The 25925-nt window shown below is 44.1% G+C and overlaps 1 protein-coding gene across 4 annotated transcripts in view; it reads right to left on the bottom strand.

The window, feature by feature from the left end:
• Positions 1 to 1297: 1297 nt before the first annotated feature.
• Positions 1298 to 25925, bottom strand: part of rptor (regulatory associated protein of MTOR, complex 1) — a 99341-nt gene continuing 74713 nt past the window's right edge. For all 4 annotated transcript variants that reach the window (XM_078108936.1, XM_078108937.1, XM_040186238.2 and 1 more), the window contains exons 22-36: positions 24870 to 24988; positions 21774 to 21877; positions 21126 to 21303; positions 20886 to 20996; positions 17830 to 17935; positions 16052 to 16166; positions 15773 to 15897; positions 14808 to 14933; positions 12380 to 12427; positions 6995 to 7101; positions 6193 to 6320; positions 5043 to 5129; positions 4849 to 4965; positions 4419 to 4548; positions 1298 to 3916 (exon numbers count right to left, since the gene is read on the bottom strand). In XM_078108936.1, the coding sequence (XP_077965062.1) occupies positions 3848 to 3916; positions 4419 to 4548; positions 4849 to 4965; positions 5043 to 5129; positions 6193 to 6320; positions 6995 to 7101; positions 12380 to 12427; positions 14808 to 14933; positions 15773 to 15897; positions 16052 to 16166; positions 17830 to 17935; positions 20886 to 20996; positions 21126 to 21303; positions 21774 to 21877; positions 24870 to 24988 (1670 nt within the window). In that variant the 3' untranslated portion in view covers positions 1298 to 3847. The remainder of the gene's footprint in view (positions 3917 to 4418; positions 4549 to 4848; positions 4966 to 5042; positions 5130 to 6192; positions 6321 to 6994; positions 7102 to 12379; positions 12428 to 14807; positions 14934 to 15772; positions 15898 to 16051; positions 16167 to 17829; positions 17936 to 20885; positions 20997 to 21125; positions 21304 to 21773; positions 21878 to 24869; positions 24989 to 25925) is intronic.

Genomic DNA, 25925 nt, shown 5'->3' with positions numbered 1-25925 from the left:
AACAGTGGCGGTTATCAACCCGAGCAGCCGTTGGCTTGGCTAATTTGCCAGGAAGTGAGTGTTGTTTCCTCAGGATGTGCACGCCACTTGGCGCTTTGCTGTTGTGGAATGTTCTTCTGTCGTCTCCGTCGTGTACGCGTGCATTGTTCATTTTGAACGGTAGTCACAAAAATGTTGTACTGCTCGGGGTGTAGTAGTCAAAATCAAGCCTTTGACCCTTGACCTCTGGCCGGCCCAGTGCAGGCAGAGAGATGAACAGGGCGGGCTGAGGGGTCTTCGTGCAGCAAAGCTCATTTCCTGAAGGGAAGATACCGGTTTAGCTACTGAGAAGGGTTCTCTCAGACATAAATCTCAGCTGGATCGTACATGACGCAGGGAGGTGGAGCGATTGTTTCTGGTACATTCTTCTCTTCATGAGAGGCCCTTTTCCCTTCTTCTGGTTGATGACTCGATCCAAACCAAGATATAAGTTCAATCAAATGAACAAGTGTTCAATAGCAAATAAACACATGAATAAATGCAAATATATGAAAGTAAAATGATAGAAACTAGTTGAATTCAGAGCACATCCATTACCCCGCAGAGCTTTCGCCATGGCGACGGCAGAACGGGGACAATCGCGTGGACAGTACAAACAAATATTATTTCATATTACAGCCTGGGACTCAATCATGTCATTCAGATGAGCTTTGTTTTTGTCAAATGTATTTAAAAAAAAACAAACAAAAAAAAAAAAAACCTCATTTGCTACTTGAAAAAAAAAAAAATCTTTTATTGGCTCCTTTGGTTGTGTAAAATGTTTTCTCAATGTAAAAAATAGCAAGACATTTAAATATATAAAAAATACAATACACAAATAACCAGATAAAATGTTACTTAATAAACGTTTAATTTGAAAATTCAAAGATATTTAAAACAATCCCCAATGACATTGCAGCAGGGACAGTCTCACTGGAAACCTGAAGAAGAAACGTTTCCTTCAGACTGAGTGGCCGTTTCTTCTGGAGACTATTCAACATCCAAAGCTCTTCGAAGTCCATTTTCTCCGATTAGTTACCAAAAAAAGTTGAACATCCATGGATGGGCAAAAACCTGCTGCACGGACCCCCCCCCGCCAAGCGCTGTCATTTTGGGCAAGCAGGAACTCCCGACCCTCGTGGATGCAGCATCATAGACCACACTCAACCTGTACTTCCTTTTTCCAAACAGAGGGTTTACGGATACAAATATGAACTTGTGTGGATTCTGATGAGTGGAGCACAGCATGATAATGTGTAAAATGGAAACAGACAAAATCCAGTGTTGTATTTGGTTTATTTCATCTCCTGACTTATAAACCAGTCAGCAAAGCAGTCACAGAGAAAGACCTGATTGTTTTCATGTTTCCTTTACTACTTTTAAAGTCTTTCTTTTTTTCTCCGGATCTAAAGTTGCAAAACTCAAAAGCAGGATCGAGATAAACGTGATTCTGAGCAAATGGTCCAAATTAGACAACTATGGCCGAGCCGCTGGCGCAGGCGATGCCCGCCGAATCGTGTGGAACGCTAAAGAGCTCAGTGACGGTGAGGACTTCCTCTGCAGCCGCTTGTTCCCACTTTCTCCAAGAAAAGCAGCTGATGCAGAGGGCTGGGGGGGCATGGCAGGGCAGAAAAGAGGGAGGGGGGGCTGTTGGGGTAAACTGGCGATGACTCGGGGCAAGGGTAGTGTGCAGTGTGTGTGTGTAAGGGGGGTGGGGGGGGGGGGGGGGGTAAGGCTGTCTCTCTTTTTCCCCATTCGACCTCACTGAGGCTAAGGCAAACAAAATGCCGGCAGATTTAAAAACAGAAAATGACAAAACAGGAAAAGAACAAAATATTTTAAAAAGCTTAATAAGCAAAGCTGCAGCCCCAAGGAAGAGGCACGTTTACGGTGATACTGCACAAAATATAACCACCAGAAGAGGCACCATGCCAAACAGCACCACCACGACATTTGTGTCATAAACGTCCATAATCATAATCAACCAGTCACATCACTGCATGCGCCTGTCCATCATGACACTTTGGAGGCTGGCAGTGGTTTACGTTGGTTTGAGGTGGCTCATTAAGTACCTGAGCTAGATGTTGGACTCAAGACTAAAACTTGACAAGTGAGCACATACAGGTAGAGAGAGAGAGAGAGCTGTGATGTCACCGATTAACATGCAACTCGCTTTAGGCCTCCAACTTTGTTCAACAAAATAAAAACCAAACAAGCCTGGCGGTAAAATCAAAATGAAAATTCAATGACGGGGAAAAAACATTACAGAGGGTATTATTATCAAAATGAAAGTTGACCCTAACAGCGGGGCGAGCAAGTGATCCCTGGTGTGATGAATCACTCAACCTAAAAGACCTCTCGAGGTTGTTTAGGAGATGAGGAAGCCGACCCTCACTGTGCTCACATAAGTAACCAACTTCTATTTATCAAGCCAGGAAACAATGGAATGGCATCAAAGTGAAGAAATAAAAGGTTTTGGGGCTTTTTTAAATCTTTTGCAATGAAGGACCTATTGATTAGAAGTCAATCACGGGACACTTTATTCATCTGATGTCTTAACTACTCAACCCTCCAGTAAAAATCACCTAGGCTGGAAATTAGTTTGTTTCATTTGCTAAATTGTGTCCCCTTTGGATGCTGTAGCAGGGTTTTAGGGGAGTTCCTCAGTCTGAAGCTATTGATGCTAATCACCTTCAGACTAAAACATTTGTTTGACACTGATTCATGTGGGATTTTTATTGCTTTGCAGGGCGAGTGGACAGGTACCGCAGGCTCCCTGGAGGACTAGGTGCTTACTATTTACCTATTTAGCCTCTCACTGTGCTCGATATAATATTTTGTATCATCGGGGGGGGGGGGGCAACAGAGGTTTCTCCCTTTTACAGACAATACATAAAAAAAGACAACATACAAACAAAAAGACTCCCTTATTGACAAAAACAGGGCTTGTATGGAAAATGTGATTATGTTTGGCACGCTAGGTCAGGGAAGCAAGAAGGAGAGTTTGAGCATTGGAGCAGGCATCTGTTTTGGGCATTAATTAAGCCCAAGGCTTGAAGGCCCACTGCGGGGCACATGTGTGCTATGATCCACTTAAACACACACACACACACACACACACACACACACACACACACACACACACACACACACACACACACGTACACACACACACACACACACACACACACACACACACCCCCAAGTCACCCGGTCGTCAGAATGAGCACAGTCCTCCATCTCTGGCTCCGTCTCTACAAACGTCTTGCCAGCGGTGCAGCAAGGTAGCAAAACTGAGACGGGCCATTAAAATAATTCATGTACACACTGGGGTCCAGCGGGGGGGGGGGGGGGGGGGGGGGCGCGAGTCTTGTGTTTCCTGCACCAGTGAGTTTTAACAGTGCGCGTGGACCTCCCTCGCCCCGTGTAGTTTTGCAGGCGTCACAGTTCGTTCTGTCAGAGATGCTCGCCGTGCGGTGGAGACCAGTGGGTACCACTTCTTTAAAATAGAACCTCTATTCTTCTGTATGCGCTATTTAAATATACACACTCCTCAGCACAGCCAAGACTACAATCATTAGCATCATAATATCAATAAGAATAAACAGTGAGAATAATAATTATATATGTATACAGATACATACATGTATATATGTATGTATGCATATGTGTATTCGTAGTTTTCGTCAGCAGCCATCACTAGAACATTCAGGGTGGTAATTGCATATGTACAAGAAGAAGGTCATTTACATCCCAGAGCTCGAGGCTGTGGTTCAGAAGTCCCATGAGGCAGAGTTGACGGGGAGGAGTTGTTGATGATGCTGGTGTGTTATCTGAGCCTCTTCTCTGCAGAGTAGATGGACATGTAGTAGTCGTTGCTGCCCACCGCCAAGTGGGGCTGGAGGGACACAGAGATCAGACCGTCTTGTTGGTTATAGGTTGAAAGACGTGTGTACGTTCACATAAACTCAGAAGGGGGTAAGGTGTGTATACTGGTAAATACGTTGACCAAATCCCACTTAGAATACAGTCTGTCTTCATTTTCATTACAAATTCATTTTTTTTAATGTAATGTGAGTTTAATGAAATTGAAATGCCCGCTATTGTAACAACAGTTCTGTCCTGGCAGACAACAGCATGTTTGTTTATACAAAAGAAGCAACATTTGCATTAATTCTAAGTTCCTGAGCGCCTGTATGTCGAATATCTACTCTCTCAACTCCTGGCATATTCACCGGCTATCCCTCTTCTTTTTAGCGTTAATAATTTCAGTAATTCAGTGCAGTAATTTCTATATTAAAATACAAGGCTGCTGGTAGGAGCGAAGTTACAGGCTGAAAAAATATATAGTGGTCGGGGAAACACTGCAATTCATTCCAAGTGAAGCTACAGCCAGTTACCCAGTGAGGGTGGAAAGCTAAACAGCTGATGGCCCCAATCCTTTGTCCCATGAAGCCGTCATAATACTTTATGTTGCTGATCACATCTCCGTTAGAGTTGTAGACCGCTATGAACTGGTTCATCGACCCGCTGGAGAACAGAGGATGAGAGAGCGAGACAATTAGAAAGAGACATTACATCCAATCCATTGTATACTGTGTGCCGTGTACTGTATTTATTATTTTGTAGTGACATTTAACATTCTGCTGTATTGTCCAGTTATATTAGTTTTATTTGCAGAGCCAAATAAAAACACATTAACAATATTTTACTCTTCTTATTTAGACAGATTTGCTTTCCCCAATCGCACCTTTGGACTGGCCTTAATTTTGTGGACACCTGATGAGTTTTTTGGGGGGTGAGACCCGTATCTACGTGTATAAAACTCACCAAGCAAATAAGTTGGCCTGCGGGTGGATGTCCAGGGCCGTCAAACCCTTCACCGTCTGCAGCACGTTGATGGAGTCGGGGCTCCGCGGCTCAAAGAATCGAACATCTCCGTTAACGCTGGTGAGGAAACAACAAAGTTAGTCCAGGCAACCAGCAACCAGCGAGGTCAGGTGAGAGAGAGAGAGAGAGCATACCTGACACTAATAATGTGCCCCTCAGTCTCCTTCTGTAGATGAGCTTTGACCACCCAAGCTCCGTGCTCCCTGTAGGTCATAACCCGACTGCAGAAACACACACAGGCAACATTTAACAGTGTGTTTCTTCACAGGAAACAGGACAATGGCACCACAGATGTGAACATCAGCTCCGGTATGCACCAAGAAAAAAAATTCATTTCTGATGCTAAAAGGTAGATTGTGAGATATACATTGATATTCAATAAGTGATTGAAAGATGTAGCAACAATAACAAAACACCAAACATTTAAGTGATGACCAAACTACTATTAATTGATACGGTTCTACATTAACAATAATGTGGCTACACAAGGAAAGTTGGATTTCAGTTCACAATAAACTGAAGGCCAAATTTTCTAGAAGACAGGAATAATTTTGATGAATTGTATTTGAAATGTACGTGTGTTAGTTTAAATTGGCTCAAACAGACTCAACTTGCGACTACTGGAGCTCTTTCTTGTAAGTCGAGCAAAAGAGGGCAATAACCTTCTTTATTATGTAGTAAAAGTGAAAAACCACTGGGTGGCATCGTGGGACCTTGGCTGAAGTAAAGAACCATCTCCCAGAGAGACCAAAGTGGCATTAGAGCCAGAACTGAGCTGTATTTGAATGCCCACTACTCATGAATTTCACTTGATCTAATACACCCCGACTACAGGTGTGACAGGAAGTGGATTTCATCTCCAAAGAACAGCAATTTCAGATAGTGAGAATTAAACTGCTGTAATAAAGCGAACCTTCCACACACATTGTCTGTCTGTCTGTCTGCTGGTCCTGGGCTAATCTCTGGGGGAACGGCATAGTTGCACTCCATGCCTGAGGGAAACTATTCAATTACTTAAAGGTTTATGGGCCACATTGTTTAACTGCTTTGTTTTTGCCCTTTGGGACTGAAATTAAAATAATGTTTAACCAACTGGGGCTTGGGGGTTGGGGGTACGGTGCCACCAGGGTCTATTAAAAGAGGTGACGATCCGAAAAAGGAGATTTACAGCCCGCTATATTTAATAAATAGATTAGAGAGGTGAATAATGTAGGACTGTGTAGTTCACACCCACAAACTGTGTGGGTGTTCTTCAATGTGTTTAAATAATGGGGAGACAGTGACCATTCATTTGGACCCATCCTCCGGTCGAATACGCGCACGGATCCGTCACCAAGACCGGCCACGATGAGCGAGCGCTGGGAGTCGCAGGACAGGCTGGTCACACAGCTGTCCGCTCCGGTTGGGATGTCCTGGTGGACACACAAACATCCCCATCAAAGGCGTGCAAACAAACTACCTGAGGTACCGCCTGTGAAGACGACACTCACTACACATTAAACTCTCTGAAATCATCAATCGCGTGCTCTTATTTGTGTTTGAAGTTGGACCCGGCATCAATATGCAGCCACAGGCGAGGTTTGGCCATTTGTATTTGAATTAGTCCATCCATCAAGACAACGATTAGCTCACTGGGGACCATTAGATGCGTTAAAAACGGAGAAAAGGAGGAAACAGCACTAACAGTACGAGCTGTAAACAGACAACAACATGAGTGCAATGGACACGCTGCTCAATAAGTCGACAGTATCAAAGATTCGTGATTTATTCATGTTTTAGTTGTTATCAATTATTTTGGTTTTATATTTTTTTCCTTTTCCTCCTAATATCCTATAGGTCTCATCCCTCCTCCTCATTTCCGTACACAGTTATGTTTGGCGTAGATCTAAACAAGGGGCCCCTCTGGTGACGCGTTCTAAGCCAAGAGAGCCTTTTGGAGATGAGAATACAAAAGCAGTGGCACTATTACAAAACTCGCAAGTCCATCAGGTTCTACGTTGATTTGATATGTTCTGCTTCAGGTCATTTTGGCTGCACTAAACAGAGCCCGGTTAAACACTTGCAACCACGTGCATGAGTACAATACCTGGACCTTCATCTCCCTGTCAGTGTCCCAGATCCTTATGACTCGGACATCTCCAGATGTCATGAGGAGACCCGTCTCCTGCTCCCAGTCCACGACCATGCCTGCACCTGCAGCACAGGAGACACGGGGGGTTTGAATGCAGACGAAGATATATGAAGACATAAAACAGTTCTGTGTGTTGCTACCATACGGACACCACATCCTGCAAGTAAAATTAAATTTGACAAAATTTACAATACAACTAAAGGATAAAAAGTTGCCCAATATCTAACTTATGAGCATACGTTAAAATATTGTCATTTGTACGTAATATGTGAACTGAAAATTGAATTTACGCTTTTTGAAGCGAATACATTTCATTGGTAAGTGAACTCTCGCCACATTAACCCACACAAACACAGCTGTTATCCCTCTAATACACAAAACACACAATCTGTTGGAGGTTTCAGAAGGCTCGTGCTGTCACATGCAGCATGTCAAATGATGGATTAGTGAGACCAGAAACAGCTTTCTGCAGACACTGAATAAGTAATACCTCTTTTGAGCCAATTTATAAAGTGAATTTCACACACTTTTTTTAAATAAAAATCCCATAAACTTTATTCGACGAGCACCTCATGCAGACGGAAAGCTCGCGGGATTTTCTGCATCTTTCCCATTGCGGCGACCACCGACACTGGAGCGAAGCCCGTCAGCAGATTCTGGCTTTGATGAGTCAAATGGCACTCAAGTGACAACGCGATGAGGGAAGAAGCTGAAGACAGCAAGACTCATTGAGTGTTTGGCAGTCAAAGCAAGAATCTACTGCCATGTCACACTTGCCCCGCTGGCTCAGTGATGCCCGACAGAAGCCCACGCCTGCTGCCTAAGGGCACCCTCACGCTTTAAATAAAGCACTTGACGTTTTGAAAAATCAGCGTCTGAAAACACGCTGCCAGCACAACCGTCAAATGTTAGACGTCTGCCATTTCCCGGGAAAGCGAACGCCCCGTCGACGAAAGAGGCAAAGACGACCAGAATGAGCCTCGGATTTACAGAACGGAGAGAGCTCCAAGACTTGATGAGGTTCCAAACAGCCTTTCAATTTAGTTTTCAATCGAAGACAAAAATAGAAGAAGAGAATAATACCATCTAGAAATGCTCATCGTGCACACAATCCCCATTGGGTTGTGTCGCACCGCAGTGCGACTACGGACGCCTTTGAGGACGGGCGGTCTGAAAGCGAGCGCCCTGATTCCCTTCCATACAATCGCTCACATCTTGCCCCCCCCTCAGTCAGTGAAAACCCTCTGCAGGTGAACAGGTTGTTCGACACAGCCGTGACCGCTTTTTACAAGTTGCCTTGCCGTTGGGCCCGTTGACACGTAGAAGCTGGCGGGGAGCTTGAAAAATGATGTAATTGAGCCTCGTACAACATCCTGCAATCATTTGAAAGACTTTCGGTCAACCGTTTTTCAAAGCTTTTCCCCCTGTAAAGTAATTTTGGCGCATTTCATGTCTTTACTGACATTCGCAAACAGAGATGACCTTCGGTTACAACTTCCGTTTCATGCCTTGTGGCTATGAAGTCAATGAAAGTATACATACAACAAGGATCTCCATCTTTCTCTCCCCGAGTCATGCTATTAGCACACACGCTACAGAAAGAGCATCAGGCCGTGCTTCATTTCCTCCCTTTCATCCTCCCCCTGATCAATAACCAGCTCACCATGTCACCCCGCTTGTGTCACACAATCACGCTATGACCCAGTGACTTGTCACCCTAATGGGCTCCTTTCACACCATTTTGAGATGCAGAGATGAGGATTCAATCTCCTGTCCAACAATAGTGAACCGTTGCATTGTTTGTGATCCGGTCCTCATCTCCTCCACGTGTTACTACTTAGGTTGCCAGGGCGGCATTATGCTGCACAGGCTCATGGAGGAGGGGGGGGGGGGTGTTTGCACGCAGGGAAAACCACTTTCACGGGACTGCGCTCAGTCAGTGACAAGTTCACAGTCACGTGCTTTAGGCCGTCTCATTTTAGAGGCTGTGATGAGAAAGGGGGCCGGCAGCTCTGTGATGGGATTGACAATGTGAATCTGGGTTACGAGAAGAGGGGGGGGGACAAAGAAATTCTCCAACATAAAAAAGCGTGTGCATGGGTTTCATCTGAAACAAGGAGCACTTTTGAAACCTCTGCAGGATTAAGATTCAGCGAGATCCGTCAGGATGTTCGCCTGCGTTATCCCATCCCATGATGAGAAATTAATTTTGGATAAATATGAAGTTCCCCACGAGCCAAAGCACAGCAATGCTTCGATTGTCTCTGTGACCTGCTCGGTTCTGCGATGTGTCCAAGTTCCTGTGTCTCGCTAGATTGAAAAGTGGGATGTTAAGTTGGACCTGAGGATCTCATTTCAATGACTAACAACCTCTCTGGTGGAAACGTAAAGTTGCTGGTGTGCTGCAACGGTGCACAAGAAACAATCCATTGAGTTTGCACAGCCAGTCTCAGCCTTTACATCCAGCGCAGCACAAACTCCCTTCAAATTAACTCCTTCCTCGTTATGTTCTCCTCTTTCCTCCTCTACTCCGTGTCTCTAATCAAAAACAGTTGGATCACGCATCGGCGACCTTCAACCCCGCCCCTCCTCCGAAGGAACCCTCTTAGTTACCCACACGGAAATCAATAGGTACACGAGAATAGGGCTGTGAGGAGCAGGTTTCCTCAGCTGTACATCTACCACCTTACAGGGGGGGGGCATATAGATAGCTCAGATTAAGCGGTGCATTCTCTCTTCGGGTGTGGGCTCTTTCACTTCTTTCTGAGATCCAATGTTCCCCCCCTGGCTTCAATATGGAAAACACGCATGGTATTGTTCACAGAAAGACTTTTCCTTTGATGAATCTTAGACAACGGGATGATGAAGCTCATTTTAAACACCATTAGCAGTTGTGGTAGATCATCATGTTCCTGTGCCAGTGAGCCAAGACATTCTAACCCAATTTGAGATATATTTATCAATTGCTTTGCATAAATAGAGTAGTCTCTCTCGTCTTTCTGATGCTGTCCTCTGCATATGCGGTTATGCTCACTGATGAACTAGCTCTCCCACAGTCTGCAGCTAATTAACCCAGTGCTGCAGCCTTTCTAGTTGTTCTCCCCCTCGGTGTTATCCCCTCTTCCCTGCAAAAGGTCCTCCAGGAGTCCGGTAATAAACCGTCTTGCCCGGCATGCATGTGCCACTCAGAGAGGATGAGGCTGTCTGTGGGAATATTCTGACTGGTTGTGCTGAATTATTTGTTCATTGCAACCTTTGAAGGCCAAGACCTGACATTTGGGGAGGTAAAACGTTTTAACCTGCATGACCTTGTGAAATAAGGCTTAACCTACATGACATTATCAATTGCTGGCCTCATTATTGTGGATATGAGACAAACAATCATTTCTTACATCAATGTCAGTTTGGGTCAATTTTCTACTTGGTGATATTGTTAGATCTCCAGTATAACAACACCCTTACTTTGCATCACAGTAAAGGCTAAAAAAAAGCGTTTCTCTTTAGGTGTTTTGTATCATTCTAACTTTAAACCCAAACCCAAGCTCTGTGTTTAGTTTAGTTCCAACAGTCCCAATTTAAACAAGGTGACAGTGAAGCCAAACGTAGTACAGGACAAAGCGTCTGGCATCCTAAAGCGCTGCCCTACTTAAACTTATGCAACCAAAAGTAAAAGGAACCGAGAGAAAAAACAGTGCCTCATATTGAGAATAAGTAGAGACAGTAGAACGAGAAAAAAGAAGAAGTCGAAACACTATTAACAGTATTTTGATCAGAAATTAATTAGATGGACTAGATCCAATCTGTAGAGATGTGAAGTGTTGTCGTCTGTGAAGTTGTCGCAGGAATAGCTTCTCCAGTCTGCACCAGCCACAGTCCCCTAATTTCACCAGTTCCCCGAAGTTAACAGGCAAATCCCTCCAGCGAGACGCCCTGGGTTTCTCAGCACCGACACGTTCCCAATTATGGACACCTTTGGGACCAGACTAACTGAGGAACATTTCTTTGTACATGAGGAAGGCCATTTTGAGGTAAATGTGTGTGATTGGAGTTTGAACCTCCACCTCACCAAAGGAAAGGGCTATTTTCTCCCTGGTTGAATAAGAATCTTTTTGGATGTTGTTTGGCGGCCTGTGGATTCAGGCCAAATTGCTAGTTTGCTATAGAACTGACGGATCACCCCAACCAGCAATTATCCAATGGTAGCAAAGGAGCAGGACTGTCCAGCTCGGGAATTCTTCACGTTGAAGTGGTGTGCCTGGGTCGGATACCAGACATTAAAAGACTCCTTTCTTTAGTCTTTCTCAGTCGAAAACACAAGAGAAGTAGTGTAATGAATATAGAGGAGAATGGGTGAAATCTGGCAAAGGGGAGTTGATGCTGGTCGTGACCTAGAGCACATTACATAGTGTCAGCAAAAGGTAGTAATAATCATAATAATAGTAGTATTCTTTCTTGCAGACGTTGCAAAACATCAGGGCACGGCTGCGATGATCCATGGATATTTCCATGCTGACTTTTCCCAGTACCTGCAGTAACGTTTTTTGCATTTCGACTGGATGTTCACCGGCTCCCGGGACTCCATGTCACTGATGAATGGTTTAATTTCCCTCTGTAAATGTTTTAATTCAACCACGCCACGGCTACACTCCGTTATTCATCAATTCGCTGCACTACTGAACACAGTACAGAAAAAAAGCTTATTTATGTATGCTGGAGACACAACAGTGCCCAGCTCCGGGAAACATGAGAACAAGGTTTTACAGCGATTAGTATTTAATGCTTTAGTGGAGTATAACTATTAAAAAACGTGTTTTATCAGAGCTGATCGTGATTTGTGACTTCCACAAGTTTTCCTGGACGCAACTACATTATCGATAGAGTCTTACTCCTTTATTCCTTTATGGTGTCTACATAGAAAAAAAACGCTGCGACAATGTTGGGTTTGCTGAGATCAGTTATAGCCAAAGCTGTTTCTATAAATTGTGATTGAGGGCCCGAAGAGTTGATGATACCTCCGGCTCCATTATCTCAGTAAACAGCACATACAGAGTCTCCCACTACAGTTGAAAGGTAGAAAGGCATCGCAACCGTGATTAACGGGAGCACAGCTAGGCATCGCATTAGTTACAATAAGAACACCGTGTCCTACTACTTCGATAAAGCGTCTCAGCACCTGTATAAACATGATGCCTACTTTCAATGATGAAACATCACTAAACCGGGATGAGGGTTGGTGGTGGGGGTCAGGGGATAAAAGAAAGAGGCACACTGTCGGCTATTTAGCGCAGCCACTGAGCTCTAGGCGGGTGAGAGAGTAGAAAAGAGAATGGCGTCACTTACCACCTTGCTTACTCCTGTCAAGATAGATAGACACCCTTCTGGCCAGACCTGAGAGCATGGGGAGCAAATGGAAGGGGGCAGTGAGGGGTAGGGAGGGGCAGGGAGGAAGGAGGGCAGAAATACAAGCGACACATTAGCCGGGACCCCCCACCAACATGCATGGGGTCCAACACAATCTTGCAAACATTTAAAAGACTACAAGGGTATGCTGCAGATGCAGCCAATCACCAGAGGGATGAACAGCTTTTTCTCCCAAATGATTAACAGCGATATGTGGGGATCAAAGGGCGAGGGAGGCAAGCGCCGAGTGTCTGCCTCTGCATCACAAACAGGGTCCGTGGAGGCGGCACAGGGTGCCCAACGTCCACATCTGCAAGACACCGAATCTCAAATCCTTTCCTCACAGCCTGCGAAGCAGGCAGGGCGGATTGTGTGTGTATGTGAAAAAGAGTGAAATAATTTGTGTGTGTGTGTGATTAAACAAATCCATTCTTTTTGTTTAAAGAATGACAGGACTTGTTGCTGTGTACGTGAAAGAGAAAACGTGTGTGCTTGCGTCGTCTCTCGAGACGAGGGAAAAACACAAAACCATGTCAGAGAAGCAGAAAGGTAACAACAAGCCAGACTAACACAGAGATGGTTCACTGATGAAGAACAGTACGATCGCCTGTTGTTAGACAACAGGGATGCAGGTACTGGTGTGTGTTTCCTTCACAGTCTTATGACAATAAGAACTTTCAGGTTGAGCCGTTTTCTGGCAGCACAAAGACATACGTATGCAATGCTCAAAATCAAAAGGTTTTCTAAGAGCATAAAATGACTGTACTCTGGAAGACGTTGCAAGCAATGGTTATATCACTTAACTGATTATCGGGCCAGGAGGAGAGGCGGGGAATGCACAAGAGAAACTATGTGTGTGCGAGAGTGCAGATGAACTTAAAATTTCTTTAAAAAAAACACCATAAGTTGATATTTGTACTGTTTAGTAAAACTTATCTAGGTAAAAATCTCAGCAGAGGGGCTGTTGATATAAAAAAATGATGCCTCCACTGTGGTCTGGATGCAGAGACCACTGTCTCTTGTGCACTGTCACAAAAGGCACATGCAGGAAAATTAGATGTTTAAAGTGTGAGTGAAAACAAGGCTGTGGCTCAAGGGATGAGTTCAGAGGAAGAGCCTCACACGGGGGATTCAGACGGACAGAGATGCTGGTGAAGTGTGTCGCCTCTCTGTGGGTCTCAGCAGTGCGGATGAGACTCTTTTTAATGATGGGCTAACACATGTGCACACAGTGAGTGACCACTGCCCAGATATACATTGTGAAGAACATACAATCATGCACACGGCTTTCACAGTGTCCTTAAAAACCTGCCTGACCCAGAAACGACAACTGAGAACCGCAGAGTGGAGAGAGAACTGAGTGGATGTCAAGTGTCCAAGTAGTGGCGAATGACTCTGCCTTATGAATTATGGAATGGAAAACTGAAGATAACATGGCAACGTCCACAGTTAAGCTAAGTAATTAAATTCAAGCAACTGATCAAAATCATTCCTTTTTAAGAATAATATTGTATAATGAAATATACTTTGCAGCGGCTTTCCTGTATCTTTGTCAGATATCGTATGTAATAGATGTCACATACAGTACCAGTCAAAAGTTTGGACATTTTCTCCTTTAGTGAGAAAACTTTCGGCTGGTACTGTATGTGACAGCGTAAGACAGGCGAGGGCAACAACTTGTGATACTTTGGTTTTGAGTGATGGAACCGACTTAACATCCAAAACTTGTGTGGAAGCAGAGTCGAACTCATCAGGTCAAATCAATTATTGTATGTGACATTCTCCGGGATTTGTCCTTTCACTGTATTCTGTATCACCTAAAACTGATATGGGGACTTTCACCATCTAAATGTGTAATTACACGTGGGTAATTAGGACATACAAGTGAGTGATCATTATACTTCTTTGATAGGGTTGGTGATCTCTTCCAATGACTCAACAATTACTGGGCCGTGTGTTGAAGTTTCTGCCACTCACAAACTCTCATTAGTGTCACCTTTTACTCACCAAGCTCGACGACAGATATACGATTATGACTGCAGACTACGTAGGCAACGGAAAAGAGTTTTGATATTGGAGGCCTTCTGGTATCAGTTTGGAACAGTTGCACGCAAGCCAACGGTATTCATCCGATTGCCATTTTGGAACCCATCTGCCAGAGTCTCACTGGCTCATTATACACATTATTTTCTAGTACACGGAGCTGCTGCAGTCAAAGGTTTAGGCATTTAAATCCGTCACCACCTGGCTACTTTATGTGTGTGCAGCAATGCACATGTGACTGTGGGGAGAACAGTGGACAAGTAACTGTAGGTAGGTAAATAGTGTGGGAGGGGGGCAGACGGTAAAATAGAGCGTTGATCTTTACTGTGGGCGCAGGTGCTGGGCTGACTTCTGGTGGTGGGCAGCATGTCGGAGAGGCCCTGCCACGCCGTCACCATCTCCGGGTTCTTCTGGTCGGCAAAGTTCTTCCAAATACGTAGCGCACCGTCGTCTGGAGAGGGGAGGGAGAGGGAGAGGAGGGGTGGTGGGGGAGGTCACGACAAAGAAAATATGGATAAAGAGATGCAGCGAGGAGCAAAGGCCAGAAGGAAGTGCAGCACATGCACACGTGCTCTCAATGGATTTGGAAGTGCACGTTCCACGTGTACACGATATTTGATCAACACCTAGACGACACGCACAATGCCATAGAAGAGAAACACGGGCAAACACACTCTCATTGCAGCATCATAAAAGGATTTTTCCCTGAAAGCGTCCTGTCGGTGTGAAACAAAGGGAGGCCGCAGCCTCTAAACCTAAAGACCCAACTGAAGAGCGCAGCTGCAATAGGACTCAAAACATAAAACATGTCCATGTCATCTTAAGAGAGAACTAATGCAAACTACAAAAAACTCCACTTTATTTACCTTCTGTTTGCTAAATGTATTAATCCCCGAACATTATCAGGTGTGGGAGAAAGTGTACAAATAAATACGGCATACTTCTTGGTTCAATGTCTTACTGTTGGGGCAAAACAAATAAACGCGTGTCTCGCTGTGTCTTTTGACGTGGAATTGTTTTCTCCAGTTGCTGTGGGTTTGCTATGGTAAAAGCCACAGGGGGGGTAATTGCTTTGTTCTGTTGATGAATGATGATGAATACACATGAGTGCAGCGGGGGTAAGAGTCAAGTGTTGGAGGCTCGTTGCTGCTGCAGATTAGTCTCCTTGAGATTTCCACTGTGCTGGTGGACTCAAGGAAAATATTACACGTTATGAACCTCAATTTCAACTTTTCGCTCTGTGTGATGTTTTTTTTCCCTAATGTCTGAGCACCTGTGTGCGTTTCCCACCTGTGGCAGTGAGCAGTAATGAACAGTCGTGTCCGTTAAGGTACTCCATGGCCGTGATGCGAGTGTACCGAGGGTTTCCGTTGTAGAAGTAGTCCAACCTCTCACCCTTCTCCCAGTCCCAGAAACTACAGCAAAACACACACACACACACACACACAAACACACACTCGAATTAAGGACTTGATCTGCTTTACATGTAAGGCCATCAAGGTTGAGACACAAGCATTTGCATAACGGTCTTAAAAGCTGATTTGTTTTTCTCATTCTGCGTTCTCTGACCAGATGCTGTCTTTGTCGGCCACAGCGATGCAGGTGTTGAAGGGGTGGAACTTCACAACAGATGGTACTCCAGGGTTGCGGTTGATGAATATTTGATCATCCAGACGCGAAACACCTGTAATGCCAGAATGGAAAAAGGAGAAGATTTTGGTATGAGAACAGAGTAAAAACAGAACTAAATAGCGACTATGCCTTTATAGCAGCATTTAAAACCAGAACATACTGGAATGAATGACTGTGATTTATAAGAAATTAAGTTTTACAGCATTGAAAGCTTACAAAATAGTAATTGCTGTGAAAGTGAAAACAACAAATCTACGGTAGGATATTAAAAGCAGATGAACAAGACGGTTAGTCTACCTCTGTCAGACTTTAATGGAGTATAATACAGTATAACACAATGGAGTATAATACAGTTCCAACGCACACAGAATAAACTGAAAAACTCTCCACCTCACCATGTGTTGTCATGGAAACAACACATCATTTCACATGCCTGTCCTTGGCTACCTAAGCACACTCGAGAGAGAGAGAGAGAGACTGGCATAATGAGATGGAAAAGAATGAGGAAAAATCCATCATGATTCCATCACTTATGTGCTGGGGGAAAAAACGTAGTCGTGGCCTTTGGTTAAAAGAGGAGCAAGATGATAACTATCGATTGGCTTGTGTGTGTGCAATTTGACGGCATATTTGATATGGAAATACTCACAACTACCCCGAGGACTTTAAAACTCTGTTGTGATGGGTTTACATCTTGCAACACAAACTACCAAAAAGGGTTTACAATCTCTAGCACATTTTTCTTTTTCTTTTGAGCTTTCCTGCCTCGGTCCTCCTCAGTCTTTGCCCTCCATCCCACCCCCCCTTTCCCCTCCTTCCCCCTCCTCCTTCCCTCTTCTCCTCTCATCTTGTTTCTCTCTGGAGTGAACAGACTGAATGAGGGCAGCCCTACTACTTCTAGGTCTTTTCAAAAAAAGAAGAAGGGGAATTTAATGATTTAGCAAGGAGACACGCGCGGTGTGAAAGCCTCGGCTCTGACGCCAATCTCCTCGTGACTCTGTGTGCGTGTGCGTGTTTGTACGTGCGCAGGGGGGCTGCCAATGACGTTGGAGGTGTTAGCTATTCTGTTTGAGAGGCTCCGACTCCACCTGGGGAGAGCTGGCACCCTGGGCTTTTTAATGTGTGGGTTTCTGGGTCATGAGGGTGTGTGTGTGTGTGTGTGTGTGTGAGAGAGGAGAGTCCAGTGACTCATAAAGGGGACCATAGATTGATCAAACCTCCCATTGCAAATCATCTGTGTACTTACTCACATGTCTGAAACAAAGCTGCACCATCTACACATACTGTGCGTCTTACAGCTTGGATTTTACCCAGTTCTCATCAAGGCCATAAGAACATTCGATTAAACATGATCCTGGCAATATGTCCAAGCTTTGTTGATGGAGCTACTTTGCTATTCTGAGATGATAAGAATCCTTTGTATTTGCGATTTTACGCCCGGCCACAGTCAGCCAAACAACCGGTGAATGTATAGTGTATGCGTACACGTTTCAACATGTGGTCCAGGCAAACAATTGCAACAACATCAATTTGCACAACATTTGCGACTGCACCAATCTGCTATTGATGCCCTCAAAATTCTGACTTTTGGTAGAAAAATAATAATGCTCCAATTGTCTATTAAAGCATAATGTAATAGGCCCCTGATATGAAAAAACAACAACAGCTGAGAACAGCTGTGCACATTTAAATAGGTGTCTGTGTGCGTCACTAACCCTTTTGTGTGATGCCTCGGCTCTGCTTTCTTACGCGAGTGTTTCTCAAGAACCTCCACTGGCGATCCATCCTCACCTGACTTTCCACGTCATGCTCCTCTGGGATCTGAAAAGAGATCATTAAAAACAGGACCGAGAGAGATTCAGCTGATCAATGCATTTGGAAAAAAAGCACATGGTTTAAAGACATAAAAATACATTAAAAACAGTGTTTCTTTCAGCTTATGTTCTAGTCTTTGTGCTAAGTTAAGCAAGCTGTTTGTCTGTTACAAACCATGTCAGCATATTCCCTTCAAAGGGCTGAACTACTCCTTTAAGCCTCAGACCCTGGTTGTCGGTCAATAGCGCGCTTCCCGACTGCACCGGTAGGCATATGGATAACACATAAGTTACCAACTTGTCTCATTACATTACAGGCTTGATTACTTTGCCAACTTCAACGTGGAACTTCAAGTGAAGCTCGCACTCTTCCTCAGTCATCAACCTTACATTGTTCAATTACAATCTGATTGCATTTATTGAGCAGAGGGGCAATATGAAAAGTATTAACTTTGTGACAAATGGCCCCCCGGAGATTCGGTCCCGGCGTTATTTTAATGACTCCATTTTTAACATGACATTCAACATGTGGAATGCGTTTGATTTTTCACTTCAAAGTATTAAATGTGTATATTAAAACATTATAATACATTGCTATTATGAGCATATTTAACAAATGAATAAATAAACAACAGAGTGTAGACAACCGAGAACAAAGTGCTTGCGTATATGTGTGTGTGTTGGTTTAAACAGTAGGTGTGTGCTTACTTAGCGCGTTTCACACTCGCACACACAATAATTTCATTACATACTACAGTGCGCAATTTTCCTGTAACGTCCTCGCTCTGAGTAGGTTGCTGTAAATAAAACACAAATATTAACACCTCTGAGTGGCGATTGTGAGGGCCGTCACGTCAGTTCTATCTGCGTATCACACGCAGTGTCTCTCTAATTATGGTGCCCGAGCAGCCAGTGAGTAGGCAGAGCTCTTACTACAGAAAAGTATGTGTGTGTGTGCGCGCGCGCGCGTCCGTGCGTGTGTGCGCGCGCGCGTCCGTGCGTGTGTGCGTGCGTGTGTGCGTGCGTGTGCCTGCCTGCCTAGAGCCAGAGGTTCCCAGGGTTGTAGTCCGGCTATATTAACATATATTAAGACCCAAAGGTGAAAAAAAAAGACTCATAAATTTCTCTAATCTCCCCTGAGCTTCTAGAAATTCCAGTGATTTCCAAATTTCACAAAAAGTATAAGGCAGGGAAAAAGAATTTCAGCCAACGTTTTCCAACTGTAAAAACAACTTTTTCCCAGAGAATGTCCTTTGGTCCAAATATGAACCTGTAGCCGTGGACATAGTCTTTTCTTTTTAATCGCACGCTCATGTGAATAGTCTTCACACACACCCCCAAACCTGTAGGTGTGTACACACACACACACACACACACTGTGAAACGCACACACATTTTGCGCTCGTGCTGCTGACGCAGTGATATGATATGTGTGGATTTTGAGCCTTGCTCACTTCACGCTTTCACATGCGCGCGCACACCACTTAGTAACGGAGTGGAGTTTTATGGCAGCACTCAAAATTTTGCCAACGCAGCATTCTGATTTTTGCTACGGTAAAACCCTTCTGCTCCTCTCCGCCGGCTCACACATTCTTCACTGCTCCCATGCAGTCATCTCTGCTTTTTATCACCTTTTGTTGCCACCCTTACTTTCTTCCTGCCTGGCTCTTCCCTTTCAACACCTCTTTCTCCCACATGTCCTTCAACCTGTCCGTATATTCTGTTAAAATCATTTATTTTTACATTTACTTTTTTCTGCTACACTTTCTGTCTACTTCCCTCCTCTTTTTGCCCTGAACTTCTTTGTGTTGTAAATATTTTATTTTATCCTTCACTCCGAAAATATTTTAATTCTTTGGCCCTCACTCTTTTTAAATTAAGTTCTCGAGTATTAAATCTCAGCAAAATGTGCTGACAACATTTTTTTGACTGCTTTTTTTTTTTTTTTTTACAGGGAGGATGGCATGTTGAGGCCGTTTCAAAAGAAAGAAGCCAGATTTAATCTTACAAAACTACTGTGCGCGTTAAAAATCACTCTGGAGAATGTTAAGTCATGGATATCAGCTCAATTATTCAGCGAGGCCATCTCGTACAAGCAGCAGGAAATATTCCACACTGCGATTGGTCCCTCGCCTGCTGTTTCCCATACGACTTTCTAAAATGCCTTCTATAACACAGTTTATGTCCTCAGAGGGCTCAGTAACTCCCGTAGACATTATATAATGCACAAAAGAGAATGAATATTGAATAAATAAATTACTAATATTACCTGTCATAGTACTTTTGTGTTGCTTAGCAACCACTCTAACCTGCTGTTAAATAACGTTTGGTTGGGAAGTGGGAAGAATAAGAAAAAAGCCTTTCATTTATTTTTAAAGAAAGAATGTTTGTGTGCTTATTATTTCATAACTGCCTAATGTGTGAAAATGTTGGAGTTCTATTAAAGCAATAACTCAACTAACGTGTTGCTTTAAGCCTCAGTGTGGACTCAAGAGAAGGACAACCTTGAGGTCAATCGTCTAATAGAAATAGAATCACCACCTCTCAGTTGTTTGAATTGAACCAGTCAAAAGTCTCAGCATTTATAAGAGACACTTGTTTAGAAATTGTTATAATAGTAACTCAAGAATGCCAATCCTAACACCTACAATTATCACTTTGCGGTTGTATACTTTGGCCTCCTTGAGTGCAAGTGGACATTCAAGCTTAATTTGAAGAAAATTCTCTCATGGCATTCCTCAGAAATCCCAGTTAAGACAAGGAAATGGATCTGAGGTCCGGTCTTTGAGGTCCCTGAGATATCAAGGTCACGAGAACAGGACGGGCCGACAACTCCGAGGTGGCCGACGTATAAAACACACGCAAACGTATCTAAAGGACAGCACTGGTGGGGCAGATTGATAGGTGAAGGCAAAGAGGGTATAAAGTCACGAGTGCTGGAAAAGAGAGGACATTACCTTCATGACAGGTTGAGCGAAATACTTGGCGCTCCAATCACACAGGCCCGTCTGGAGGGCTGCACAGATGTAGTTCCTGTGACCGCCCGGCTCGTCACCATCCTCCGCTGCCTGGACACACGAACACACTTTAGTGGTTCAAAGGGCTACACTTAACCAAAAACAACACCAAGTCCATTTTCAAATTACAAAAAATCGCTGATTAAAGCTTATTTGAACAAAGTTGGGTCGGTCCTCTACCTGCTCAGGTCCCTTGTCAAACATCTTACGGGTGCGGGGGAACTGGTGGGAGTGCGGCGCTTGTCCTCCCGACGTGGGGGTGTAGGGGGGTCGTGTAGCCGGCGGCTCCCTGGTGGGGGGTTTGGGCACCTCGTTGGTCAGACTGGAGCTACTGGTGCTCGGCATGGGAGGAGAGCCACTGGACAAGGAGAAGTTAACATGAAGACAGGCCACAGAGTGGAAGGACCTTTTCATTCTCTCCGTGTCGACAGACATACGCGAAGAAAACCAGCTGGCTTCACATTTCATATCCACCACAGATTTATTTCTATATGTGTCGTTGGGTTAGTTTTTCCTCTGTTTGTTGTTGTCAAACAATCTACATTAGAATATCTAATAAAATGTAATTTATTCCAACTGGGCATTGGCTCTTGGTTTGTTGTCAGCCTTTGTGATAACATTTGTCAGAACCCGCTTAAAAACACAATATTAGGGGTTTATCCATTTCTTAGCAGTCAACATTATTCACCTGAAAGTTCCTCAAATAGCGTGTAAAAAAAACCTGTATTTAGGTGCCGCTAGAGGGAGGACTGCTGTTTGCATGATGTATACGTTTTGGTGCTTTCCTGTAATTGGTTTTCAGTATATATGGTTGATATCGTCCCTCACCTAGCCTGGTGGATGTGCGTGCCCTTGCTGGTGGGGCTGGCTGGGGCCGACTGGGTAAGAGATCCAGAGTCCAAGATCCTTTGGGGCCGAGCATTCATTGTTGCCTGGCGACAAACCCCCCAAGACGCTGGTTAAAATTCTGCAGTTTAATCGAGTCATCCAAATGCAATCGTGAAATCACAGATAAAAAAAGGGAGGGAGGAGACAGAAATACACACGTGATAAGGATTAGAAGTATATATACCCCCCAAAAATAAACCGTGTGGAAAGTGCAGCAGTTTCCAAAGTTTGCCTACATCTCCAGAAGTTAATCTCATCAGGCTGAGCAGGTAATATAACCTCTTCATTGCGAGTTGTCTAACGGCTTCTCACAAGGGAGGGGCAAACTTAATAAAGACAAGGAAGGCAAAGCATCATTGATGAATAGCGAAAGTTGTGTGCAACCTAAAATCTAGTTAACACAGGCAAACACATTTTACTACCGTAGATGTTATTTCTATGCTAATTACAAAATTGCAGCAGGTATTTTTTGTTTGTGCTTGTGTCTGGAAGCCAGAGAGGGCGGGGGAAAAGTTTTCTATGCAGCGTTTACGCACATTCCATCCACTGCGGTTGCTGTTAGTGCTTTATTACGAGGCAATTTGAAATAAAACAAAACAGCAGTAAAACTGGCCAAAGGGGATATTATGGAAATAGCTCAGTCACTAATCTAAGCACCTTTTCTGCTCAAGCATAAAATCAATATGATGAGAAGGACATGAGCAAAGAAAAGCAGAGACAAATATCTCCAGGACATGCTGTTTTTGTTGGGTAAAAATATGATTTGTTAGCCACTTTTGTGTGAAGGCAGGAGACATAAAAAAGTACTTCACATGGCAAAAGAGAAATGAATCCTTCTTGACATCAATGAGGAGTAAGTAAACTAGTATATGTTCAGACAGAAGAATGAGGCGTGCATCTGCTGCCGGACGAGAGGCTCGTGGCCGCGTGAGACGTAAAGACTAAGGGTGTCCTCCTCAGTCAACACTATGCAGTATTGAGAATAGATTGCACACTTCTTTCTGCAAGCTGATACGATTGGTGGGTTTGGATTGTTAAAAAGAATAGTTACTACAAAGGTCCGTGGATTATCTCGAGACAGCAGGTCACGATTTCTAACCGACAGAAGGCCGACATCTCTCTGACCCAACAGCTCCAGAACTATGCAACACCGAATCAGTCTAGATGGATAAATAGCAGCACACGCAAGAAGGAAAATCCCCCCCCAAATTTTTTTGGGCCGTGCGCTGCCTCTGTAGGAAAGAGAACATAAAAGATACCTTTAACCAGATGGTGATGTAAATGCAAAGTTGCAAGCTCTTCAGTTGAAACGATTCAATTATGCAGCAAGTTCATGGATTATTCATCAACATTTGCGGATCATTAACGTGTGGTAAACAAGCATCATGCTAACTCAGGAGGCCACGCGTCTTATCCGCTGACGAGCTTTCCAGAGAATGGGATATGCGAAACTCCCACATTAGTAGGAAGCGGAGTAATCGGCTCAAACAGCTGCTTCTTTGCGTCCTGGCAAGCAACTCGCTGTCCTGTGACAAGGCGCTTACTCTCACTTTCTCCTTCAAAGCGGCTGGAAAGTTAGTCAACTGAGCAAGAAAATCAATTGTGCATGTGCAGAGACCTCACTATTAGCCAGGGCTCTGACATCTCAGAAAACCCCCCGACTGATCCCGCTGAATTATTTAAAAAAACAATCCCTTGATGTACGATGAAGAAATGGAAGCTGGGACGGCCGGAGGGGAGCGGTCAAGGCTTCGGTTAACTGATGAGGGAAGTTGTATTCGCTGGGTACAATGGACATGGGACTGAGTATGTCAAGAGAGACACCTAGTGAGGGAGTTCAGAAGATTCAAGCCTTTCAAGTCATCATCTCCAAATTATGGAGAAGATTTTGCCCTTGGTCCACGCAAACATTTAAAGACTTCATATGGTTATGTTTTTTAAAATGTTTTATTGTGTCTCCTCGTCGAGTGAAAAACAATGAGGATTTAATTAAAACAAATACATCTTCTGTCCTGCAACTTCACCAGTAAACTTAAAGACAAAAGATCAGGCACAGGATTTAAAAAAAGACCTTTTCCACAGCACCATGCAGCAAAGAGCGGGCGGGGGGGCTTTTAAGCATTTAGTGCTTCCATCACTTGAGAAGCAAGTTCATTTTTAATTAGTTGCTAACCTTGTTCACAGTGTTACAAATCAATGACATTTGACATTTATAATCCTAATTAAAAGAGCAGGATTTCCAGTTAGTCTGGTGTCAACACTTGTGGACTTGAGATGGATGTTCTTTGATTAAACGGTCTCTGATGGGCGCTATGATCACACATTAACTTCAGAAAGTAGGAACTTAAAAGGTGTTTTGATTTTGTTGTGAAAAGTCAAACCGCATCACTCATTTTTCCAGGTTTAAAATTTCTTCTTAACCGCTTCCCCGTGTTAGCTCTCAAGTTTCAGGTCCAGTCTTGAGGCAGTGAAAGAGTCAAGCTCTCTGTATTAGAATAAGTCTAACTTGTATCGCGCTTCAAACCCCAAATCCCCTTTGAGAGACCCGTGAAGATGACGCAGAAGCGGCGAGGCTTGAATAGTGTCTTTCTTCAGTTGTCTCTGCTGAAAATATGTTTGTCAGATGGTAAAAGAGAACTCTTTGGATTATTTAGTAAATAATAACAGTCCAGGAGGAAGTCTCATTGCAGAGATGCAGCTGTGCTGAAGGTAATTGAGGGGACAATTGGTGTTGGGGGTACAAAACAGAAGAGATTTAGCTTGAGGGTTAGGATGGGAGGTGGACTATAGTAGTTATTATGGCCCCTTGAGTTACGGCTGCTCTCTGCTCTGCCCGGCTTGGGGAAGTCATTAGCGCTTAACTGCATTTACACAAAAGTAATGATCTTTCGGAGAGAGAAAACTGGAGTGGGAGGGTGGGGCGTTTGTGCCGGAAACAGATTTCCAACAATGAGCTCCGTCTTAAACCCGTGCGTATGATGTAGTCATGTTATTTCAAAGAACAATGTCCAGCACCTTCAAAGGGTCAGAACGTACCTTGTACGCTATGCTGTTTAGCACCTTCATGGCCAGATCGGACACCTCAGGAAAAGGGTCTGCGGCGAGATGCAGCAGCACCCTCCAGATCTGAGTGTAAACACTGTTGAAGGACACACCTGGAACAGAGGCAAGTAAACCGTTAAGTTCAACATGTTTTAATTTGTTCACACAGATAGAGGATGAATACAAACACACCATCTACATATGCAGTCGGTTTACCAAATGCGCATCACTTTGTTTTGCCAACAACCTTCTTTTTCATGGCATTTCTAGGCTAGACGACCTTCACGTGTCGTCTTTGCAGCACACTCAGTGTCCATTTCTGTTCCTTTCCTCTTTGGCCCTTTGTCTGTCAGCTTCTTCTGTCATCTTTCTCTCCTCCATCAGTGCCAGCCACTGTGACACCGAGCAGCATCCGTCAGTTTGAGTTCAGTTTCTCATTTTGCCTTCGACTTCCCCCCCCTTCTTTCCCTCTCCTCCTCAGATCTTCTTAACCGCGCAGGTGGTCATGTGAATTTGAACTGAGAGGAGAACCATTTTAATCGCATTTCGTTTTATCATCCCACTGCTTCCCCGTCGCCACTTTTCCACGAGGCAGACGGGCCTCTGGAGCCCCGGAACCACAAATTCCTTAAGGTGGTGTGGAGAAAGATGAATGACTGAAGCCTTATAGCTCCTCTTAAGAAAGTAACAAGTGCAGTTCAATGGGGCTACGCTCAGACAGGAGACAAAGGAGAGGGGAAGGATGGGTGGCTACAGCTTCAGGACAGAAGGGGAGAGATCTTCGGAGAGGAGCACACAGGTCAATGGGGTAAAGGGAATAAAGGGAGCCAAGGGAGATACAGTATTTCAGAAGCCTTTCAGTGTGAAATACGACAGATGGGTAAGAAAAGGAAAACAATATAGAGAAAGAAGTAGGAAGAAAAAAAAAATGAAACCAAGAGAAGAACCAAGAGGAAAGAGATGAAAACGAGGGGAAGGCGAGCGATGGCGTTAATGAGGTGATTAAGCTGCAGCCTGAGGGGCAGAATATGATTAGCGAAGGCTGGCCAG

The sequence above is a fragment of the Gasterosteus aculeatus genome, chromosome 9 (genome assembly GCF_964276395.1).
Source record: "Gasterosteus aculeatus chromosome 9, fGasAcu3.hap1.1, whole genome shotgun sequence".
Classification (NCBI taxonomy): domain Eukaryota; kingdom Metazoa; phylum Chordata; class Actinopteri; order Perciformes; family Gasterosteidae; genus Gasterosteus; species Gasterosteus aculeatus.
This window is presented reverse-complemented; position numbering and strand designations above follow the sequence as displayed.